The sequence below is a fragment of the Nomia melanderi genome, chromosome 10, assembly GCF_051020985.1.
Source record: "Nomia melanderi isolate GNS246 chromosome 10, iyNomMela1, whole genome shotgun sequence".
In the NCBI taxonomy this organism is placed as follows: Eukaryota; Metazoa; Arthropoda; class Insecta; order Hymenoptera; family Halictidae; genus Nomia; species Nomia melanderi.
In genome coordinates this window covers 12,681,944-12,706,292 of record NC_135008.1, presented here as the reverse complement: position 1 = coordinate 12,706,292, position 24,349 = coordinate 12,681,944, and the positions used below count along the sequence as shown (strand labels likewise).

The 24,349-nt window shown below is 41.8% G+C and overlaps 1 protein-coding gene across 1 annotated transcript in view; it reads right to left on the bottom strand.

Moving 5' to 3' along the window:
* LOC116428820 (protein groucho) overlaps positions 1 to 23,929 on the bottom strand; it is a 59,618-nt gene extending 35,689 nt beyond the window's left edge. The window contains exon 1 of the mRNA XM_076371237.1: positions 23,267 to 23,929. Within this exon, the coding sequence (XP_076227352.1) occupies positions 23,267 to 23,332 (66 nt within the window). The 5' untranslated portion in view covers positions 23,333 to 23,929. The remainder of the gene's footprint in view (positions 1 to 23,266) is intronic.
* Between the last annotated feature and the right edge of the window lie 420 nt (positions 23,930 to 24,349).

The following is a 24,349-nucleotide window of genomic DNA, read 5'->3' as shown; positions in this document are numbered from 1 at the left end:
TTCCGCGAGAGTTCAACAGAGATACAGCCCGGTTAACGTGGTCTCGGTTGTAGGGAGCATATCCGACACGATCTACAGGTCGGTCGAAGGACGCGGCTTGCGTAGGCAGGGCTGCGAGCGTAGTTAACAGAACCCTCCTCCCTTTCCTCTGTACACACCTGCGCACCGACCGTGGCGCTCGCGTGGACCCCACCGCACAAGCGCCACGGGTCGCGTACATACGTGTGTGTGAGCGCCGCTCGCAAGTTCATAGTTTCGGTTGTAGCGTGTAATCCTCGCGGACACCGCAAACATGTAATTAACACTTGCTCTCTCTCTACGAGCCGTTTCAGTCAGTCGAGATCGTGTTGACTGTACCCCGGGCATGACTGTATATCCCGTGTAAACGTGCGCGAGGGCGAACGCTCTCGCGCGCACGTTCAACGGTGTAACGAACGAGGTCTATTGCCACGAAACGTCTCGAGACATCAAATGTTTTCTCTGGCGAAATTTCGTGTTGATTTTCCGCTGGGATTGCCGAGTAAAGTTTGGTGGCACAGGGTTCTTGGGAAATTCATTTTCGAGCAACGAGGAACCTCGAGGTTATCGATTGTTATTACTAAAAAAAGGATTCTAGATGAAAACATTTATTCCGGTACTGTAAAATCCTGAAGGCGGTTTCTCCTACCGCTTGGTTTTCAAATATTTTTCTATGTAAAAAGTTCTATTTTCTATGTAATCCAGATTTTGTCAAAAATGGTAGTCTGTTAGGGCAAGGTCTGGTGAGTATGGAGGACGAAAAAGCGTTTGTAACTTCAGTTCCTGCAATTTTATCAACGTGATTTTTGCTATGAGTGGTTGAAGAAAAATCGGCATGTCTCTATTCACTATCTTTGGTTGTTAAATACAAACTGGCGCAACATCTCTTGCATTTGGGCACAGTAGATCTCTGCTGTTATCGCTGTACCACATTTCGTGAAGCTATAATGGATAACACCTCTGCTATTCGACCAAGTAGGCATTATAACCTTCTTTTGCTGTATGCTTGGTTTGGGATGGTACCCTGGTTTACATCCAACCACTTGTGCGATCGTTTACAATTATTGTACAGGATTCATTTCTCGTCACAGGTTACAATTTGATGCACAAATGGATCGTTATTCTACAGCAAAAGTAGAGAAATGCAAACTTCTGTACGTTGTTATTTTTTATCAGGAGTGAGTTCATGGTGCACCTACTTATCTATTTTTTTTTTAATTATCAAGACTCACAAAAATGACTACAGAAAAACCGCAAGTGAAGTTAAGATAATAAGCTGGACCAATTGAAATACCAGAGAAATCCGTCTTTCGAACGAAACGAACATGGCGGAAAAATATCACTTTGTTGCTGAATGGCGCCCATTGTAAATCTCGCTATACATATTATGAAATTTCATACTTAACGTCCTAATAGTTTACTAGAGTTAGCGTGTATAATGAACTCGTTCTATTTTGAATTCTTGGAGTGTTTGATTTTTTGTGAATTAGCTGCAGAATAGCGCAGTTGCGTAAACGATAACAAACTGCAGTTAATGCTAATAACTTTCGCAATTATTGTACGTGATGACAGGAGCATCTGTTTTATATCGGGTGTAATCACAAATAATTAATACGTGCGCCGGACGAAGCATGTTTTACTTAAACTCGTCTAAAATCAATGAACAAATGAACGGATGATTTCGAATTAAATATTATTAAGTAATTGGGGATAATAAGTGCTGCAAGTACAGGTAATCTGGAAGCTATTTTAAAAGTAGTGAAATAAGATCCTTAAAACAACAGCAAATTACTGCTCTTACAGAAGTCATTGTTTTTCTGTTAATTCGAGCTTAGATGACTGAACAGTAATCACGATAATGATAATGGAGAATAAATAACATGACTCACTAATTGTAGCATAATCTAGAACGAAATTATTTCTTGTACAAAAACGCCAAAAATGCAGAACGCAATTTTTCCATAAAAGCTTTCAAATAAAGTAATGCTCGACATTATTTACTATGTCCACTTAACACATTTCCGATCAGTAAAATCTTTACTTTTCCGAATTTCCTTAATACAATATTCTGCTGGTGAAACGAAAGCGAAATTATATAATTTATCTTAAATATCCTATATACACCTACTTCCTTCTTGTATTCGAAACAGACTTTCCGCTAGTAAATCACATTTGAAAACCAGAAATACATTAACTAAAAGTGAAAGCACAAACAGAGTCAAGATACATTTCCAAAGTCGATTATTTCGGTAAGGAAGTCTCCAACCAATGTTATTTTACTCCTGACGCAATCTTTCATTAGAGCGTTTCCGAATTCACGTTCACGCTTCGTCCATGTGGCCTTATTGTGCAACAGATTCGCGTGAACCGTAAATTATCGCCGCGAAGAACGAGTCGAGAGGGGTAAAGGAAAAAGTAGCTGTTGACGAAACTGGATTATTTCAGTCTCGGTTCCTAGCCGAGTATCTAGCGGGGCATTATTGTAATCCGCAATTCTTCCGCGGACAGTTAACAAACATAAATCAGATTTCTCCGCGCAGATACTCTTCCGTTCGTGGAAGCCAGCGGGAAACGAACGCGGCTTAATCGCGTCAATTATTCCGCGAACCTCGACGCCGACTCATAAATCTCGCCGAGCCGCTGGAACGTTCGAATCAAGCGGACAGCTCGCTCGCTCGCGCTTCGACCCGATAATTTGCGAAACTCGGTTGATTACTTCTCCGATGAAGATGGGCGAGGGTGGCGGTAGAATGTTAGTGGTGGTAGGGAGCGGAGGACAAAAAGGTTGCTGATTAATCAACCGCCACGAGTTCCTACAGCCCGAGCGTGTATTCACGGGTAAGGAGCATCATCGACGAACAAGAAACTAAGAAGGCCAACAAGCACCGGAGTTATCTCGGGTTAAGTTGTAAGTGCGCTGGCTACCTCCTGACCTCGATCACAATCGAGCCGTTGTAATCGAATGAACCGAGACTCCCCGCGACGGGTTCTACTGTCGAGAATCGATCCCAGAATTCGTTCAGTCACATCGCACGATTTTTTTCCTTCGCTTTTTTATCCTGGCTCGAGGAGGGACTGGAATCGTCTGGTTTCAATAAAACACAGAATCCAAGTGTGAAATCTTAGCAGTGTCTGATACAAGGGCAGACATAATAGAAAACCAAGAGTTCATTGGGTTGGAAAAGATACGTAATCTTCCGTTGCGCATTATTCACTTGTTACGTTTAGAAACACGATTCTATAAAGTTAACGCTAAAACTACCGAGTAATTAGAGTGTTTAATTTCCAATTTTCTATAAAAATTAGAACAATATGTTTCTCGAGATTTAGAGGATCAAATTTAATGAAAAATCTTTAGCAAACGCACCTGCATAATGTAAATACTTACAAAATAAAAATTTTAAAATGGATCAGTTTGACTCTCCAACAGTTCTAGTATTGACCAACCTCTGACAAGTTTCTCCAATCCTGAACAATTTATAGATTTCGAATTCTGCACTATGAACAGATTCTCCGATAATAAAACAAATTTTCCTTTCACCTCTACAAAGAAGACAGAAGACAAAGTAATAGAAGAAAGAAAACAGTAACATTTTCATCTTAGTATATTTATACGAAAATGCAGGGTCCTATAAACATTCGTTTTCCAATCGTAATTTGCTCAACGTTGAAAAAAGGAAGAGGTAAGTCGATTGGAAAGGAAACGATGACGCGCGAAACGAGTCGTGAATAAATTGGATCAGTACCACCGGCTGGCAGAAGCGCCGATGTCTAATTTACTCGGGTGAATTTCGTTCGGCGGTCTCGCGGGCTCTCGCGGTCGGCGAAATTTCTAATTTCGGGTGGACGGCGTGCGAATGCGGAACGAGAGGAACGCCGACTATCCCAAAGGCGAAATCGACGCAAAGAGGCGAGAGAGTGGGCGTGTGCTCGCGGCGCGTAACGCAAGCGGCACTTTGCGGCTGTTAGAGCGTTTCGGCTAATGCGCTAAAATGCACTTCGTTACGCCGTGCACCGCAATGCAAACCGGCCGGCGCACGGTGCATTCAGTCCGCGCCCGCTGCGGTGGAAATAACGTATAGTTACCGACACCGGGGATTTTCGCAATCCGCCGGCAAATTTGTCGTCCGACAATCGGACACCGTGATAAGTTTACAAACAGCTGTCCGTGATCGATCGATCCGATTCAAGAACCCGTTTCCCACTTGTATTTCGGCCTCTCCGTGAAACTCACATTTCATAGAATCAGCGCGATCGCGTTTTAAATCGAACTTATTTTTTTTTTATGGATACTTGTCAATAGTTTTAGAGTTGTCTTTGTTTTATGAGATTTTATGTGAGCTTTCCGATGGTTTTAAATTATATTTGAGATGTATTCTGTTGTAATTTTTATTTTATTTTTGGAAATGTATGTAATGAATCGTGTGATAAATGATGAATGAATGTTAGCAATCATTTCTTTGTACACAATTGATTCAGTGGGACACTAAATCAATAACCAAAATGAAATCGAAGTGTTTTGTAATGTACCGGTGATTCAGGAAATCAATGTACTCGTATTGTCGATCTATTAATACTAGCTGTACCGACACTTTCTATATACCTATTCCTACCGTCATTAGTCTAATAACTGACTACGAAATAAAGATAAACATGTTCGATGGTAAGTTTTTCTTAGTGGAAATAAAAACAAAAAGAAGAACAAAAATAGAAAAACTGATTAATCCTGATATATACGAATCAAGTTAAATGAACGAAAGGAAACAGAGCTCTAAATTAAATTTTAAAACCGGTTATTTGACCGGATCGCGGTACTGTTAGTGTTATAACATTGTTAAGAATTTTCCATGGAATTCTATTTAAAAATCTCAGACATGAGTAAATAATAAATTCCTTCTTATATTGAGTCCATTTTAGTCGAATGAAAAGAAAACAAATTCTGTCTGAAGTAACAGTGAAACACACAAAAATCAATACACTTTTATACGTATCGATTAGATTTATCATAATAGCGTTCCCACTTTCATAAAAGTAATCCAGCGAGAAGTAGCAATTCCAGATGAAACCGATATTCGGTTCCCGTCGCGTTACCTTTTATCAGAATGGAAATATTTTCTGCTCGATTATCTTTTCCGTCATGCGGTGTAAATCCGGTTTAAGAGGATCCAGCCGTGACCAAAATCACAGACCATACTGCATAGAATTTAAAAGGATACTTCCGCGCGGAGAACGTCCACAAACGTTCCAATGAAATACATTTCATTCGCCGTGAAAAATGGGGACCACCCTATTTCCTCTTTGTAAACTGTGAATCAAGCTTATCGCGCCATATCAAGAATCTCTAAGCTATTGATAATACTGACTCCCTTCAGACCGAATTTCACACAGCCAACTTGTGTTGAAGGTTTCCTTATCTCGACTTATCTTCTCTACTCTATCGTTGATTGTGAACGTCAACACTCTTGGGGGACTTAGGTCATCGCTACTAACTCTTGTCGGTCTCATTACTCACCAAGTTACGATCGTACTGCTTTTACAAATTCTACAGTCACCAAAGAAAGACTCCATTAAATTTTAATGCACTTTCAGTGACTTATAAAGTGCTTGTTATAGAAACGAACAAGAAAGAAAGTGAAATATAAAAATGAAAGCGTTAATATAAGAAGACGTTTATCTTGGACCTGATAGTGGACTTATCAGCATTCGCTGCGACTTGATGGCGATTATACGCGATCAGCAATTATCACTTCAAGTATAACCGGAAAAGGAATAATTCTATGTAAAAAGTTCAATAGAAAATATCAAATAACATTCTTTGTTACGATACTTCATTTTCAAAACAATCAAGTTTGAAAATTTATCGAGCGTATTATTCAATAGGAATCTTTCACAACTTATCACTTCTAAACCAATTATCTTGTAAACAATTTCAAAAGCAGCTTGCACAGGGATGAATAACATCCACAAAGGTCAGAAAGCTATCATTTTAAAAGGCTCTTGAAGTAAAGAAGTTGTCGACACTTATTTACATACATGTCCCATTCCATCCTCCTGAATATCAATTCTGTCGCGAGCCTATTTGGAACTCCCCGTTCTCAGCCCTATTACCTCAAGCAACAATCAAGAACCACTGACAATCTCCACGGACCACGATCCCCATCAGAAAAGTGGGTCCCGCTGATTACAGATCTCAGAAGCGTCCCACAGCTGGCATCAGAAACCAATTTCCACGAGGATCGCCAAAATCATCGTTCGCGGGGCCTCGGGGGAACCGATCGCGAAAGAATCCAATTTCCTCCTTTGTCTACCACTTTCAGTGGCAATCATACGTTTCCACTGGGTCGCCGCCACCAGCGAAGCGTGTGCGGTCGACGCGGTAATTCCTCGCGGAATCTCAGGCACGCTATCACGTCTCGCCCGGTAGGTATCATTAAAATCGCTTGACCTTACGGCAGGACAAAGTACACAGACGGAGCGGGGGGGGGGGGGGGGGGAGAGAGAGAGAGAGAGAGAGAGAGAGAGAGAGAGAGAGAGAGAGAGAGAGAGAGAGAGAGAGAGAGAGAGAGAGAGAGAGAGAGAGAGAGAGAGAGAGAGAGAGAGAGAGAGAGAGAGAGAGAGAGAGAGAGAGAGAGAGAGAGAGAGAGAGAGAGAGAGAGAGAGAGAGAGAGAGAGAGAGAGAGAGAGAGAGAGAGAGAGACAGAGAGAGAGAGAGAGAGAGAGAGAGAGAGAGAGGAAGACGGTTGGTGTCGTTCTCTCTGCGCGAGGGTCTGCGGTCAGAGGTTACGCCGCCGGTAGAGACTGGTAGTTGCTAAATTCTCGAGATGGTGCACCTGTGAGATAGAGGCCACCGGGAAGGGAATGTTCAGCCCGGGACACGGACGGACCAAACGTGCAGCCGAGACGAGGAAAGAAAGTGAAACAGTGGCATGAGCGAGCGAGCGAGCGATACTCGTTGAAATTGCGGAGAAAGAGGGGCAAAGGTGGCCACGGACGAGGGAAGCTGCGGTTCCCGCGGTCGCCGCGGTTGCGGCTTAGGCAAATTGAGATAGTTCGCAAACCACCGACCAGCTGACCTAACCGTCACGCCAGGTTGCAGCGAGGCGGGACGACGCCGCCGCCGCCGCCGCTACTGGGAGTGAATTTCGCAGTTCAAAACGAAACGGTGAATGCGAACGCGGAGACCGGCTCTCCACCGATACGCGAGCTGTGCGGTTTTGCAGCAAAAAACACGGGTGAGCGTGTTCGCGCAGAATCAACGGATTCGTGAAGATGCTTCTGGCTGTGGATGGACGGGAATGATTTGTATAATTGTTCGGAGAACGCTATCTTTTTGATTTGAAAGGTATTAGATTTAGAAGTAACATTATATTGTTAACCGAGTTTCGTGTATCTAGAGTGTCTTCTATAAATTTAATTTCCGAAACAATTTATGTGTACCCAGGATCATGCATGCTTCGTGAAGATTTATGATAGCCAGATATCTTTCTCGAAAATGTGTTATTTCTGCTTCGTAACGATCTTGCGATTTATAATTGGAGAAATAGAAATTACTGCGGTTTTTATGACCCCGAAATTTTGTAAGTTTTTCTTCTTTCAAACTAATTTGTAGCAATTGTTAAAGGTGAGTATAACGACAGTATCAATCATTTATTAAATTTCTTAGAGATCCTGGAGGTCCATCTCAATTTCAGGGTTAAACCGCGGCGTAGAAAATAAACTGTTAAATACTAGAAAACATGTTGTGAAGAACAATTGTGATCTGGTAATACTAGGCAGTTTAAATTCAAGCATCGTGTTTCAACGAACCCATTTCTCTGGGCTAAAATAAATAATCGGACGCTGTCCTGACTTTGTAATACATCAGTAATATGTTCCTGGCACGTTGACAACGTGTCCACGAAAATAACCAATCTTCCACACAAAGAGTTTATTACGGGTTTTCCTGGGTACCTATTTTTGTATTCTTAAAGTCGTTGCATGGAAAAATTCTTAATGTGACAATCGATACCGTTATCCAGTAATTAATTTAACAAAAAAAAGTTAAGGATCGTAATTCATTTGTCGATATAAAAAAATTGGAAGTCTTAACTTCGAAATTACATATATATAATTAACGTTATCGATGGAACGTTGATCGGCGTCATCATTCGGTTATTAAATTTACCGAGTCAACGAAAATATATATCGGTGCGATATCACGGCTACAAAAATCATAACCGGGAAACACTTTATCGGAGCACTGATACTGCGATAATGCTTGTTCTACAAACACCGAAAATCGATCTTGATCGCCCATCGCTTATCTCGAGTATGTCCTTTCGGCGGCCATGTCGATAAGAGGAACACAGTTTTCGACCACACGTTAGAAGCTAGGTAACACATCCGCTCCGGATCGCCATCGATACGATTTCTATATTGTAATTTTGTTGGTAACAATGTGAACTGAAGGACAATTAGAAATTTGTATCGATTTCTTAAGTCGAACAGAATCTTACTTATTAGATATGATATGAATACAAGTGACAATTTCGAGTGATGATGTTCCAGCGTATTACTTCGAAGATTCTTATAAGAGTTCTTCTTCATGTAAGTAAACCATCAAAATTTTATTGCCGTGACTGAATTAACTTTATAATCAACGGATAGAAATTTAATAGTAAATTACACACATGCACAGAGAAGCATAGATTGCTGTATCGATAAACAGTAACCAAGATATCGATGAGAAAATATTCTGACGTATTGCTTCACCACACTCAATTGAAAATTTTTCTAATTGAACCGAGAGAGGAGAGAGGAGGGCAGACGCAATTACAAACGAGCTGGTAGTATCTCGGCGTCGATCAAAACCGAGTGAGCGCCACTGGCGACGGTAAACAGTACTGTATTGTATTTGTGTGCTTAGCCCGGCAAATATTAGCCACCATATCGCTTATGGTGCTTGTTGAACGAGGGTGATGGTCGATAGTTTCCGTGGTGGGAGCGGTTGAAGAGGCTTCGTTCCGTGAGCGAGTGCGCGCGTGTACGCGCCGCGGACGCGGCTCCGCGGGCTTAGAGACCGCGCGTCCACGTAGAGTGAGGAGAGACGGAGTGAGAGAGAGAACGTGTACGCATGCCTGGCAAGGGTGGCGGTGCGCGGTGTGTGATTCGTGGCTGAGTGTGTTTGTCCATCCGTCCATATAGGACTGTTTGTCCTTGCTCTCCTTGTTTGAAGAACGTCGGGATCCCAGTCTGTGCAAACTCCTCATTATTGCGAACAATGTACACACACTGGACGGAACGCGTGCGTGCGTGAGTGCGTGCGTGAGTGCGTGAGTGAGTGAGTGAGAGAGTGAGTGAGTGTACACCTACATACATGCGTACATTTCCACGCGCGTGCGAGGGTTACACGTGTTATGAACCGCGTGAACGTTGCATGCGCGTCATCGGCGGCTTCAATGAATCCTTTTTCCGATTTTCTTTTTAATGTGAGTGATGGTCGCACTTATGGATCGTAAAGTGCTTCTATAGATAAAAGTGGAGAGAAAGTTGGAACCCTCATGAGAAAGTTCTTTGTTCCTGATCAATCGATGAGTTATATGGTTTTGTTTATAATTTCTGGTACTGACAGATTCTACGAGAATAAGAGATTATGTTATGATAATATAAGTGTTAAAAAATACTTGAGTTCCTGTTTTATACCGTTTTTCGCAGTCCAGTATGAAAAGAAAGATTCACTACGCACATCAGAGTCTAATAAAAACACACTGTATAATTTGAAGATAATCAATATGAACAGATGTCGAAAATAAATATCATCGAAGTCTACAATCACAAAAATACTGTAGCCTTTATTCGCCACAATCCCAAACTGTCTGTTCCTCCCAGAATCACAGCTAAACGCTGTCCATCCACGATGTTATCAACGAACGCGCAACTAGAAAAGTCAACGCCAGTAGCTGGGAATCTAGCCACGATCTTCGAGCTCTTTTAAAATCTTGAGCACGTTTACGGCCGAGAAAAGGAGGGCGCGACGCTGGAAACTCCTCAATTTTCTGCTCCGTTTATGCCAGGCACGATTTTAATTTATAATTGGAGCTCGCCTTACAAAATAAGCAATCGATGCGCGTTAAGGAAAACAAAGAGAAAGAGATGGGGAGAAACAAGAAAAGAGACAGCCCAGAGACTCCTTAGAAAATGGAGTCGGGTACTTCCCAGTCCTTCGCGAGCACGATACTCATACGAAGACGTTTTAATGGTGACGAGGGTCCACCTACCATTTCCTGAATTCGGCCATTAACGCGGAAATTGACGGCAGTTTTAGGGCGGTCCGTCCCAAATTGCCCGGAGCCCTTCAATTTCGTAGTCGATTCCGTCCCCTCGCAATAATCCACACCGGCCGGCGCACGAAATTTGCCGGGGGTGAAAGGGGACCCTATTCACGAACGAGAACCCTGTTGTTCTCACCTACCCACCGACCTGCTTAAAACTTCTTCCATACCTTCTTTCCTAATTATACACAACCTGGGCCGAAGAGAGAAAGAAAGAGGGGTCCCGTTAACGAAGGTCCTCCACTGGCGAACGAAAAGTTTTCGACGCACAATACGGTCGGATAACTTCGAGTCCTGACAAGGCGGTTCCAATCGTAAGATCGAAAATCATCGTTACATTTGTGGAAAGGGTAAAGGTGATTCTTTATGCATTTATAAAATATACATAAACATTCGGATCCATACGAGAATAAAATCCCGGATGAAATTTAAACCTCGTATTCAGTTTGTATTAATAGTTATAGTTATACTTTCATTATAAAGTTGTATCAAAATAAAAAGCAAATCAAATAAATTTTATTTTTACGAATTTCTCATTCAAGTTATATTATAAAATATTTTCCGCAGTGAGTCTAAAAAAAAAGTGAACAAATCCTTTTGGGATGAAGTAATTGGCCAGAATATCGCAGAAAATATTTTATAATATAACTTGAATGAAAAATTTATAAAAATAAAATTCATATAATTGATCCCTATATAAATACGTTACACATAGTATGATTTATCGTGCAACTCCGGTTCTTTAAATTTTCAGATCATTTCGTACGAAAGTGTCTTGAAATATTTCTAACAATTTCAGTAAGTAAACATGAACATCACGGTAAGACAGATAATTTGTGTTATCAGGGGTCACGCCTAACCAATTTTATGAAGTTCGTTGACCAACCTTGCCCAAGTAACAACATCCGCAAATATTTACAATGTGGATCCCAAACAATACAACATGTTTCTTCGCCTCCGTCGGGTAAAAGAGGCAGGCGTTGAGCGCATAATATCGTCAATTTTGTAGTAAACCGGCCGTGCTCTATGAGCCGTGGAGGAGGAGCCCACGGTCTGTGAACAATGAAGCGATCTTAAGGACTCCGTGCTTGTAAGAGCTTTGTCCGACATGTTCCCCGAAGGACTCACTACCGACAATAGGGTTCTTGATTTCCATCATCCGTCCCTCCTTTACAAATTAGTCGGTATTATCGCGACAACAATGCACTCGCTTCTCAGTTTTTTCAGTTTTCAAGAAGAACTGAAAGTATCCAACGGATGCTTAAAAAGGAAAGAATGAATCTAGACAATTAATGGATGCAAAGCACTTTTTCAACTAGCAGAAAATATCTTGATCTACAACATTTTTACATGTCTACTGAAAATTCTTGTTAAAATAAATTTTTATTATTCCTTATCTGAAAATAAATCCAAAAGTTTGGCAAAGCCTTGTGTGAAAAATTTTATTTTCACCTATTTTAGATGTGTCCACTAATTTCATTTATTAATCATTTTATATAGGATGATACATTTCAAAATGATCTAGTATGCGTAATGCGACAGGACTATCGATGCGTATAAGATGTCATTGGCAATTCTGGAACGAAAACATCTCGACCTGCATCTTTCCCAACACAAGAGGTTAAAAAGACGAGTGAAGAAATTAACAAACGATTAATTACGAACTTTCAGTATCTGTACGTGTTTCAAGAGTTAAAACAGCGATTTCATCGAAAAAAATGCACGAGGACGGATTGTTTGAAAAATTATTCCACTGTGAGACGAATCAGTGTTGCATCATGCTCGACGCCCGCGATAGCTGCACTCGAGCAACTCCTGAGGTGAACCGCGGGTCAAAGGGGAATCGGTTTAATCACGCCGAAACAAAGTCTCGCGGCTAACCGTAGCAAAGATATATTGCAATAAACTAATGACTGACCCAAGATTGCGCACCACGACGTAATTTGCTCCGACTCGTGCGCGTTAATTCCCGACCCAACGTCGTTAGAAAGCTCGTAACGCCGCTCGTATGGCAAGCGCACACTTTTGCGCAGTATCCTATGATGGGATATCAGGTGATGCACCTTTCCAGGGTATAATATCCCTCGTGGGCAACGTATTATATAATTTAAAACGTAAATTGAACAAAGAGCAGCACCATATGCTCTACAAAAACATTATTATCCATTTTCTTAAATCATTCCTCTATAAGTGCTTTATCTATAACAATTTCAGAACGACTTACGCAATCACAGATTTAAGGTCTCTAAAACACGCTGTTAAACAGTTCCCACTATTGAAATGGAAATCTTGATAATTACAAAGTTATAAAGAAATGTAATTGTAATGGATAATTTTCAGAAAAAGATATAACTTACGACTGAAAGGTAGTTCGAGTTAATTGTACTTTAGACGAGACTGCACATCTATCATTCGGAAGGATGTTCTTTGCTATTTTGGTGCACAAAGTCAACGCCAAGTAGAAACTGAGTAAATAGAGGAAACTGTTTTAGTAACTACAATATTATCTCTCTATAAGCACACCGCGTGAAACTGGCAACGTGGTTATAAAGAAAAATAATTCTGTTTTCTCTGATTCGTTAAGGTGCGATGGATATGGTAACGCATAAAATAAATAGAACTGCATTAAGTGAACAACTTGCTAGGTCATCGCAAGATCGTTTTCTTAATTTATTTCGGAACTACTTTAATAATGCTGTATTTTGAAGAAACGTAAAGATTTAGTCAAGATTTAATCTTGAACTTATCTAACGACTACGGTCAAATTACATACTAAATTATTACCAGACAATTCAGACCAGTTACTGTAAACCCATGAAATCAACCTTTCATGTTTCACGATCTTAATTGTATACCTTAAATGCCGCTTGCGTCAAAGCTGACTCGGTGGCGAAAAAAAGTTGTGCTCAAATGGTATAGAGACCTACACTCTCGCGGCTAATACCATGTCGAGTGAGTCACGATCTTCTTGAATGCCTTTATTGACGCAGGCTACGTCATCGATGAAACCGATTATCTGAAATATAAATGGTCTATTACAATTTTATCGGGGAACCACGAGAAGATAAAACGGACGCTGCAGGTCACAAGCGCACTTCCGAAGGTGCATTTCACTGGAACGCCAGAATGTCCGAATGTCCAGACTGCTGCACCGAGTGCTCATCGATAAGTGAACCGAACCAATTGCACGCTTATCGCACGGTATCACGACACGGGCTCGTTGCTCTTATAAATAACGCGACGAGCGAGCGTGTGCTCGTCGTTGACGTGTTTCAGGGAATATCTCAAGTGGCTCTTTTCGTGACTCGCCTCGAAATCGATTCGCGATCAGCCGTTGGAAAACGAACACAGCACACACATCCGCGCAACTTTTATCGTCCTACTTCCCAATGCTCGCCGCGGTTTTTTTCTTAATTCCGAATCAGTATTCCGTATTCCACAAATATTGTTACATATGTACACAACCGATATCCTTTGAGAAGAGATTCAACTGCAAATAATTTCACTTTCTTTATACAAATTTCTATTCTTGAGTCCACGCGCGTTGTGTTGCTCGAGTCGCAGGCCAGATGTATTCAATCGTCGATGATTGTCGAAGCGCTTTATGTGATTTCTTGAACGAAAATATATGAATTGCGAAGAATTCATTGTAAACATTTAGTCGCAGAATCATAGACGGAGACATTATTATATAAATAATTTATAAAATTAATGTAACAGTTTTCAATCGTTGATATAATCTCTAAAAGCACTCCTAACTCCCAACAAGACTACCCCAATGCCAAACATACAAACAAACCAATGAAAGTCCCTATAATTTTTCAAAATAATTTTAACTACTTCAACTATCGATCCCGCAAAATGAACCACCAAATCAGTCGAACGAATCCGAACATTTCCACGACTTTTTCTCGGCTTGAGTATCTTGAGTGCTCGGTCAGCTCGAGTGCGGAACGTTAATTCGTCGCGGCACGAAATCATCCAGCCACGATGGAGAATAGTCGGTCCCGGAAACACTGTCGATCCTGTATAACAATCGGTTCGCCAGGAAGTTTAAAGTATCGTCTCGAGGGCCGAGTGGAAGTGGACGATGAGGAGGCGGAAGAGGAGGAACAGAAAGAGGAGAAGGGGGGGGGGGCTGTTAAAACTTTCCGCCTGGAGTTTCGTAATGATCGGCGAACCAGTTTGCCCGGAAATAATATTTGTACAGCTTGTACGTAAACAACCCTGGCGGCCCTCCAGAGTGCCAATAACACCGCCTGTGTCAACTCGGTCAAGCAGCGAACCGCTTAACTGAGTCACGACACGAGAGCGAGAAGAAAGGTGTAACTCTTCTTTGGACCCTGAGAAGATGCCTAACTCTCTCGCCTCATCTGCCTCGAGGATCGGCTTCGTCGGCGAACAGGGACCAAGCGATTTCCGACGATCGAGTGCCGAGCAAATTAAAGTCTCCTCCCGCCATTCTATTTTCAATTGTCGAGAAAAATGGAATGGCAGAAAAAATATACCGAGGCCAGGTTGAAGCACGCTTCAAAAAAGACGATAGCTTCGGAGACCTCCGTGTCTGTTTTTCATCAGCAAGCGGAGGATAACGCGGGAACGGGACGTCCACATCCCCTAGGCAACGGAAGACGTTATTCTTCTGATATGTAAAAACTGCACCGGGGTAGAAATGGTAGAAGAAATATTGTTATATGGAGTCTGAATGAAAGAAAAGTGAATTAATCTAATATTTAATATCATCAGCCACGTTACCAATTATGAATTGGATATATTTCATATCGATTTAAGAAAAATCCTAATATTTTCTCGTTAAAAAACGATTCGTACTAATTCCTGCAAACCCGAACCACAAAATAAATCATGAATCAAGTGATCAATCATTTTTGTTCACTTATTTTCGCCGAACTTCCTGGGGTTAGCTTAATCAGCTCTGTTATTCATCCCCATTGGAAACATACCAGAGAAGCCGACCGAAATTACCACGAAAGAGTAATTTCGACGAAGCGAAAACAAAGAGGTCCGGGGCAAGTGACGTTCGAAAAAAGAAAAAAGAATGGTCATGCTCGGGCATCGATTCGTGGAGCGGTCCGCGGGGACGAGGCCGCCGCAGAGCAGCTATTTGCACGTCGCGAGATTTATAATGCGCGTCAATTACACGTAACACGCTTCGCTCATTCCGCGGTGTAATTCATCCCGTGTAATTACCAATGCATATTGCGGTCTCTGCGGAAGCTCGCAAGCGTGCGGACCACGAATTTCGTGCAATCGTACTTCGGAGCCCCCTTTATTCGACCCCCATCCCCCAGCGGCCTGCCGCCGCGCGTTCCCCACCCACTCCAATCGTCGTCCTCCTCGTCTCGATTTCAATTTCGCCCTGATCCTGCTGAATATATGCCCCTCCCCCCTCAGGACACATCGTCCGTGGCCCCAATCCATTCCCTCTCCCTCTTACCTTCACCTCTCCGCGCGCCAGACGACGATTATATGACGAACAATCGCTGTCGCCGCGCTGTTTGCACGTATCGCGATTTTGTAATTAAGGGGTAAGGCTTCGTTCAATCACCGATTCCAATCCGTCGAACCCACCCCCCACCATCAATCTGGCCGCACCGGATATTTTAATTTTTCACCAATCATTCTTCTTTTTTTATTCGGAACCAAGGAACGGAATTCGAATTGTACAAGGTGAACCGTGAAAAATGGGAGATTTTTTTAGCCCTGGTAAATTGTTCGATAACTTCGACAGGGAATTGCTTCGGAAATCCTTCTGCGCGGAATCATGATTGATTTGGGGATACCTTTCCTCTAGAAAGTGTATTCTGGTTTTATTTCTGGATACAACTACAATTTTTGAGTGGTTGTTCCACCATTAAAATACTGAAATTACGAACTAAAGGATATCTAGCAAATGTTAATTATACTTATGAGGAATGCAAATGGAGAAAGGGTATTAGAAATTTTACGTTATCTCAACCTTTCCGAGAGCATTCACGGATTTAGAGAGAAATATAAGTAATTATTAAAAGATTAACAAAATGTCCCATCAACGGGTAGAAAATACCGAAGAATATAGGCAGCTTTCTAACGAGCGTAAAAGCTCCGTTTGGAAACCTCATAACCAGACTAAAGTCCTGAAGGTAGCATCGTTAAATACAACCTTCGGTTTCAATATGAAGAAATATTAACGGTACAACAAAAAAGTATATCAGAGTGCAAACATACTGCATTACAGCAATGGGCAACGAGGTTGAATTCCACGCGATTTCACCAGAAATCTTCATTTACTTTTGCCTTCGTGACTGATAAACTTAGTGTACTCAACTACTCGAATCAAAGTTCTCTTATCGCGGGTCATCGATTTCGTTCGATTAAACATGATGAAACGGTGTTAACTGAAATATTATTCAGAACCATGAAAGGTTTCTAAAAGTGCTTCATACGAGAAATTTCGGTTACGAAGTTGGATAGACGTTCAAAGTAAAACAGTTGAAGGCAAACATAATCGACGTTGGCGGCGATCACGACGATCAGGTAATACTTTCGTTGGATAACCGTTTAATTACGACATCCGTTAATACATACACGCACAAGAAATTCTCTTATAACAAGTTATAATTGAAAGTTGCAAATATTAAAGTTATTCATTTCATTCAAGTTAAAATTAGCTGTCATCTTTCCATTTCCTATACTTAATTCATAGAACAAATGTACACTATGACAAACAATTTCCTTCCTTCTCTAGTAAATAATTAACGCTAAAATAACTTCAATTCATAAAGATTTGTCTTTCTGATCATGGTAAGCGAACCGTACTGTCGTATATAAAATTCTTTCTACCTTCTGTACAAATTGTATACCTGATAATATAATATACATCTATTATATCAGATTTTCAGTATTACCATAAAACCTAACCATTCTTTTCGTTCCTTTCCCCTTACCTCTTTCCAATTCAACCCTATTTATCCCCGTTTTCCTTCCGCTCGTTACCAGCAGGACTACATACACCTGTGTTTGCAGAGCAGACACTTGTCAACAATGAACTGTCCGCTTCGTAAATTGTAGTCTAGCCTGCAAAGAAACCGGGCTCGAAGTTTACGATCCGGCAACGTTAATAAGGATTACCGGATTAAACCCGTGAAAAGCGTAAGACGGCTGGCTGGCTGGCCAGTCGAAGTAACGACCGGAGGGGTTTGCGAGCGTGTCCTCGAAGGTGAATTTTTTATATTAGCCCCTATCGATTACGGAAGCCCCGGCGCGCGGACGCACGTTACCACGATAAAATTGAAAGCGTTAACTTCCATCGGCTCACCGATCTTACACACGCTTGAAAGGCTTCCCCGTGATACGATAACGCCGGACGCACGTGTGCGGACCGTTTAATACCGAAAGAAATTACACCAGATGTTACCGCGACGAGTAACAGGCCGCTCACCAGCGAACTTTGACTTAAAACAAAACAAAACAAAAAAGGAAAAAAAAGCACCGAAGAAGAGAAACACGCATCCGGGGAATCGTGTTTTCCGTGTTTATCGGCGATCCGAGATTACGTTTGGTATAAATCGCAAAACTCGAAGACGCTAAATCCGGGACGGAACACGTTGCAGTGTTCCGCGCATTGGCGAAGTAAGCATGCACCGATGGACAAGTTTTATTTGAAATTCCCCGGGTATTTTCGATCGCGAAATTGCTCTGTTTTTTGTCGGATCGATGCGCGCTGGTAAACTTTGTATTGGACGACGACGCGTGGCTGTAAAACGCAGGCAACTCGGGGAAGGGACAGGAATAAAATAAAGGAACGATCGGTGTGACAGCGGATCGAATAAAAATGGATCACCTAAACCGGGCTTTCAAAGTGAGGAAATCTGTTCCACTTTCAATACAGTATTGGAAGCGTTCCAGCAGTTCCAGGTAATTCTGAGCGACAGAGACGTCCCTCCTTATCCGGGATTTACTCCTCCTCGTCTCCTACCCGCGTGCAACTACTCTCTCGTCCGAGATATCCTTCTCCCCCTTTTTCCTCCCTTTTACTCGGTCGGTAATCGCCGATACCGCGCGTCATCTATACACGACGCCACGTACGGACGTAATGTAATCGTGGATATTGGCCGGCGGCGGCAACGACGACGGCGGTCACGGGTACACGGATTTATTTTCGTCGTTCCGACGAGCTTTTCCGCGTCAGCTAGCGGCCTGTTTACGGCCGAATGAAAATTTGCTCGCCGGCCAAATATTATTCCGTCGACGATCTCCGTTTACGAACACTTTTCCCTCCTCTGTTCGTTTCCTTTGCTCCTTTTCCTTCGTCCAACAGTGCCATTTCATGCCATCAGGTACAAAGCGGTTCCAAACGTACCGTTTTCGTCCCACGTTTCTGAATACAATTTTCTGTTTATTCTTCTTACAATTCTTGAATAATAAAGTACACAGGCACTATATTCAATGGTTTAATCCACAATGGGAAGTAGGATTTTATTTCATTCATTTCTGTTTATTTTTGGATAATAAGGTGAATAAATACCGTGTGCAGTTATTTAATGTATGAGGAAAGATATTTGTCGTTTGGGTAGTTTGGGTAGTTGAAAACAGTTGGGATTATATGCTGTTATATTTGAGTTTCGATAACTTTATTCTCTTTATAACTTTCTTAACTGCTTTATTCAGTTGTTATAGGGCCTGCAATTATAATTCTTTGTATTTCCTGGTAATTTAGAAACTTTGTCCTGATTCATGGATAATATCGCACGTAATTTGCTTCAAATAGATCTATCGGGCGTTTACTTTTGTAAAAGCATGCGTAAATTTTTGATCTACTGTTAATGGCATCAAGTATGAAATACTTGAACGTAGATAAGTTTATACGACATTTCAGTGATTAACAAAATGCTGGATGCAAGGTTTCGGGATAGCAGATCAGTTTAAAACTCATTTTCAAACGCAGTCAAAATAATTTTGAAACCCGTAGTTGTCGAAGTGTTAATTATTATTTCCACAGCGTATCAGCTACTTCTAGGAACTGTTAGAATGTCTATAAACTATTTATCTTTCCAATGTAAGCAAAAAAAAAAAAGTACTAGATAACTGAACATCTTTCATAATACACACGGTTGGACTTAACAGCTCCAAGCAGTTTATACGGTAATCCTAACGCAATTAACGTATTGTATAGATGATTGTAAACCTGTTATATTCTATTCATATTTATCGATTGTAAATCTATTACTTTCTATTATTTCTGCACTCATTGTATAATAAAATCATGACTGTTATTGTTGTACCTTTTAATGCACCCATTGTGATTACTGAATATTACACTACTTTATTTCTAAACTATCAATAACAGCCAGTTATTTATTAGTAGTACCGAAAACATAACTATTACCGTGTTCAATGGTCGAACAATTAAACTTTAATTTACCCCGGGACAATAAATATCTAATTAACAATAAAACTCGCCTTCTTTTAAAAACTACATAACGTTATAGCATTGGTTTTGTAATGACTTCTAGATGAATTACGCAGTCAATACTTGTTATCTTCAACTAGACAGAACTTTAAAAACGTTCACATAAAATCTTTATGATTTACTTGTTCTAATTCATTCTCTATTCTCGAATACTCTCAAATCTTCAATCCACTGTTCACTGTTTGACATAAGATATTTACAAAATTTACTTAGAGGAATAAGTCGATAACGTACAATCAAATTTCTTCATTCCCAAGATAATCTACATCGAAACTTTGTTCGACACGCGCGCATTGGTATTTACAAATGGCGGAAACGATAAGTCATGAATAGATGTATTAACAGACTCCTGCTGCATAGCATACGCGCCCGACAAATTTTCACGCGCGATTATTTCATAAATGAAGTCTCTCATAAAAAAATGCTATACTTCCTACCTAGTCGTCCACATAGAATAATTGCCTATTATACAACGATCTCGAAAACACCATTTTATCCCTGCTATGTTTTTCAAGTAGTTTTCGGCTCTATCACAGGCTGTTCAATCTTTTCCAATTAAGCCGCTTTCTCGATTTCTCAATAATGTTTCATACTTTTAAAAAAAGCATTAAAAACTCATTATTCACCAAAGTTATGGTGAAAGCTTCAAAAACATTAAAAAGTCATTGCTACACTGCTGCTACTACTACTTTCATAGCAATATTTCAAGCGTATAAATAAACCAGGGACCGCACCAAGTTCAAACACCGTAACGGAACCGTTATCGTTAACATTATAAACGGATCCCGGAACGTGTTAACAAACGAAATACGAATCCGAAAGGAACCACAGACGGCGGTCCAATCAAATACAAGGCTCCAGCCGACGATCGGAACGAGCGATCACGCGTGTGGCGAAGCTTCAACCGGGCGCGTGTACCGGCGAAGAACGGAAGAAAGACAGAGAGAAGAGTGGAAGGATAGGGAGATATAGAAGGGGTCGAAAAGAGTGGGGAAAAAGCGGTATGATGGAGAGGGAGAGGGTGGAACGTGGGTAAACTATCGAGAGAAAATAAATACGAGACCGGGGATTCGTTCGACTAACGATCTGAAAGAGAGTTCCCGTCTGGCAGCGGGTACGAGCGACTCGCCGTCGTTGCCGTTTCAACCGTGGAACTCGTAAAAAAAATACTCTGACAGTACTTTCCAGGTCTGCCTTTCTATTCCGTTCGAGTGACGCCAATGATACAAAAAAAAAACACATACACACACGTACACTCGAGACACACAGACAGGGGAAGATTCCATGGCCGACGAATCTATTCGACGGCAGGCTCTATAGCCGGCTGGGCCTGGTCGATATCGGTAACTCGAATTAGCATGGATAGAGGACCCCCAGATCGGTATACTGCAACGAACGCAATACTTATCGAAAGTACGCTCACAACTGAAAAGATTTCTGTACCAGCTAGGGCAGGCGTGGATACGTATTCAGCAAGGGTGAGTTGCGGGAAAAATGGAGAAAATTGGGGGGGGGGGGGTGACAAAGAAAAGAAACGAGGGAAGAAAGAATATGTGAAAGATGGTAGTGGAGTATATTCGAGGAACGAAAAAGAAAATGAAAAAGAGAACAAAGAGAGACGACGACGACGGGTTACCAGGTGCAATTTTCGCAACCTTATTTCTTACGGGCGGTACACGTTTTAAATTGGCAGCTCGGCGGGGAAGGTTGAATTTAATTTCGCTGGGTTTGTATTATACGGAGCGACAAGTGAGCTCGGCCGGCACACGCTCTCTATCTCGTGCGTGCGTACGTGCGCCCGCGCGCATGCATAACAATGTCAGGGAAACAGAGTATACAGACGATGAACGTTAATCATATCTCGCGAACGATCTGAATATTTTCACGGTTACTTTGAACCGGTAATGGCCGGCTATTGACAGCGAGATGCGGCGAGGTCAGCGGCGCACGTTAATCGGGGACCTCTTTTTGACGTGTATAATTTCCCCGATAAGTAGAAACGTGCTCGATAAGCAGGCTCAATCGAAAATAAAAGCAAACGGTGTCTAGACCGCGGTTTACCGGGAATCGGGTTTCTTTTTCTTCCTCTTCGAGTCGGTGCGCGATTACGATGCTGCCAACGCGACCGTTTTGCGTCAAACAACAGCGGAACGGTCGTTTTATTGCGATAAGTTCCGTGAACCCCACCCTTCCTGTACTCCACATTTACTGAAATCGTTTCATCGCGGTAATAACAATATTTATGAACCGGTGATACCCTTTCTTCGAGATAAATAAGGCGATTGAAAAATAAATAGCGCGAGCTCTGATGAAATATAGTATAAAGGACTATTGATTTACGTAGTTGAGAGTCACTGACATAGTCTGCTGCTCGGAAGAGACTCGAGGTACATCAACAGGTTCGATAATTGAGTTCTGGATTCTAATGATTCTTAATTTATACGTAGAATACTGATTTTAGATACAGTAATCGCTCGTTTAACACGGTATTCACGTAATGTAGTTTCGGTATAACGCGATTTACAAATTCTTTTAAACTTACGAATTTATATTAGGGGAATTACATTGTAGCACATAGATGTATGTATTAATATTGTAGGCTGAGCCGTTAGGCGCGTTTTTGTAATTAAAAATGAAAAAGGCTTCAGATTTTATTCCCGTAATTACATTGTTACTTTTTTCTTTAATTCTTGATGGATTACTGGATAGATTAAATTAGTTCGTTCAGTTTTTATAAGTTAATAATATTCAAATAGACGAAACGTAATAAACAATAATTTTGTTTCGAAAGTTAAACTGTAATTATAGTACGCGAAATTCGTTAAGAGCGTGTATTTAAAAGTCAATACCGTTCCACCGATACATTTCTAAAACGATTTCATTGCTGTGGCCTCTCAAACGTCGTATACCACACAGATCAAATATTAACCAACTCTATCCTCATCTTACACGTTTATTATTTCGGTTACCTATCGCGCGAAAATGAAACGAACACGAAGAAAAACTACTTGCTAAATGCAAAATTAGTAATCTATATTCAAATTTCATTCACACCACATACAATTGGCACAAGAAGGTTAAAAATACCGAAGCAATGCCACAGTTTATTCGACGCTGAACGAACAGCGTAGTATCCGGCGGACACGGGCTTGAGCTCATCGCGGTGAGGCTGAATCCGTTGCACCGGTGGAAAGAGTTCAAATCAGGTTCGTCGCTTTAAGAGATTTTGGTGTTGCAACGGTAGAGTACGCATACTGATAAATACCGGTGATGATCATTTCTGATATTTTTATTTTTGTAGAGAATCGGTGCCAGTCATTGCTGTCAAGCATCCACGTGTGTCATCGAAAGAAGAAGCGATGGAAGGGGAGAAAGACTGCGCGCGTGAGGATGTGGGCGAAGAGAGGAGGAGGATGAGGAGAAGTGGATGACGATCAAGCGAGAAAGAAAAAGAAATAAAAGCACTTACCGGGTGCCGTGCCGCAGCTGCCACAGCCACAGCTGCCGCCGCGTTTATACCGGCACTGGGGTACATCTTATCGTCAGAGCCCTTCGAAGAGGTTATGTTGGCTCCCTCCAGTCACGACGAAGTCCTGTCAGGAGTAATGGATATGTCCTCCGTTATCCTCAGGTATATCCAACAGTATCCCAGGTCATAGCCAGTATCCACTATTATTCACTGGTCCCAAGGAAAGAACAACAAGAAAAAAACCGTACGATCGTCGAGAAACGAGAAAAGGGAGGGGGCCTGATGGGGAGAGGTTAGGTTCTCGAGCGACGAAAAGAGAAAAAGCAAAAACACAGTGGGTACGCGACGGTACAGTCGTCGGCGCGCACACACACTTCGCGCACTGGTCACTTTTTCTTCTTCGATAGTCGTTCGATGCACAGTTTCGTGGGATCGTTTCACAAAGATCCCGTTGAAAAAAATGAAAAACTAGTGATACCGGGAGGAGAAACAACGCACATACGGTTCACAGAGTACGACGAGAATGCTGGACTATGTTCAGAAACATAGGGTGTACACACAACGATACGAATACGCTACGTGAAAGCACGTAAGAAAAGACGCAGCTCGAACGAACCACCCTCGACAACGGACGGGTATCAACTAATCACCGCAGAGTCGAGGGGAAGCTCTTCCCTCTCCTTCCCCCGCAGCATCGCTTGCTACGCCCTCCCACTGCTCGCTGCGACACCACGTGGTCTCCCCTCGCTCGATCGGTTGAGCCTCGTCACTCTACAGCGTCTCTCTTGTCTCGCTCCCTCCCGCCTGCCTAGGTCTCGCTCCGTCTCATTTTATAACGTTGCGGAACACACCACCGACAATCGGGGCTCTTAGCTCGTTCGTCTCTTCTCCGTCCTCGCCGCATGTATATGCGAACTGCTAGTACCCTAGTGCTTATACGTTTCAGCGAGACTGGGAATCCGTTCTCGTTGCGATCCGCTTTGCATTTTTTTCTTTCCTTCTCTTCTTCCTTCCTTCCTTCCTTCCTTCCTTCCTTCCTTCCTTCCTTCCTTCCTTCCTTCCTACCTGCCTTCCTGCCTTCTT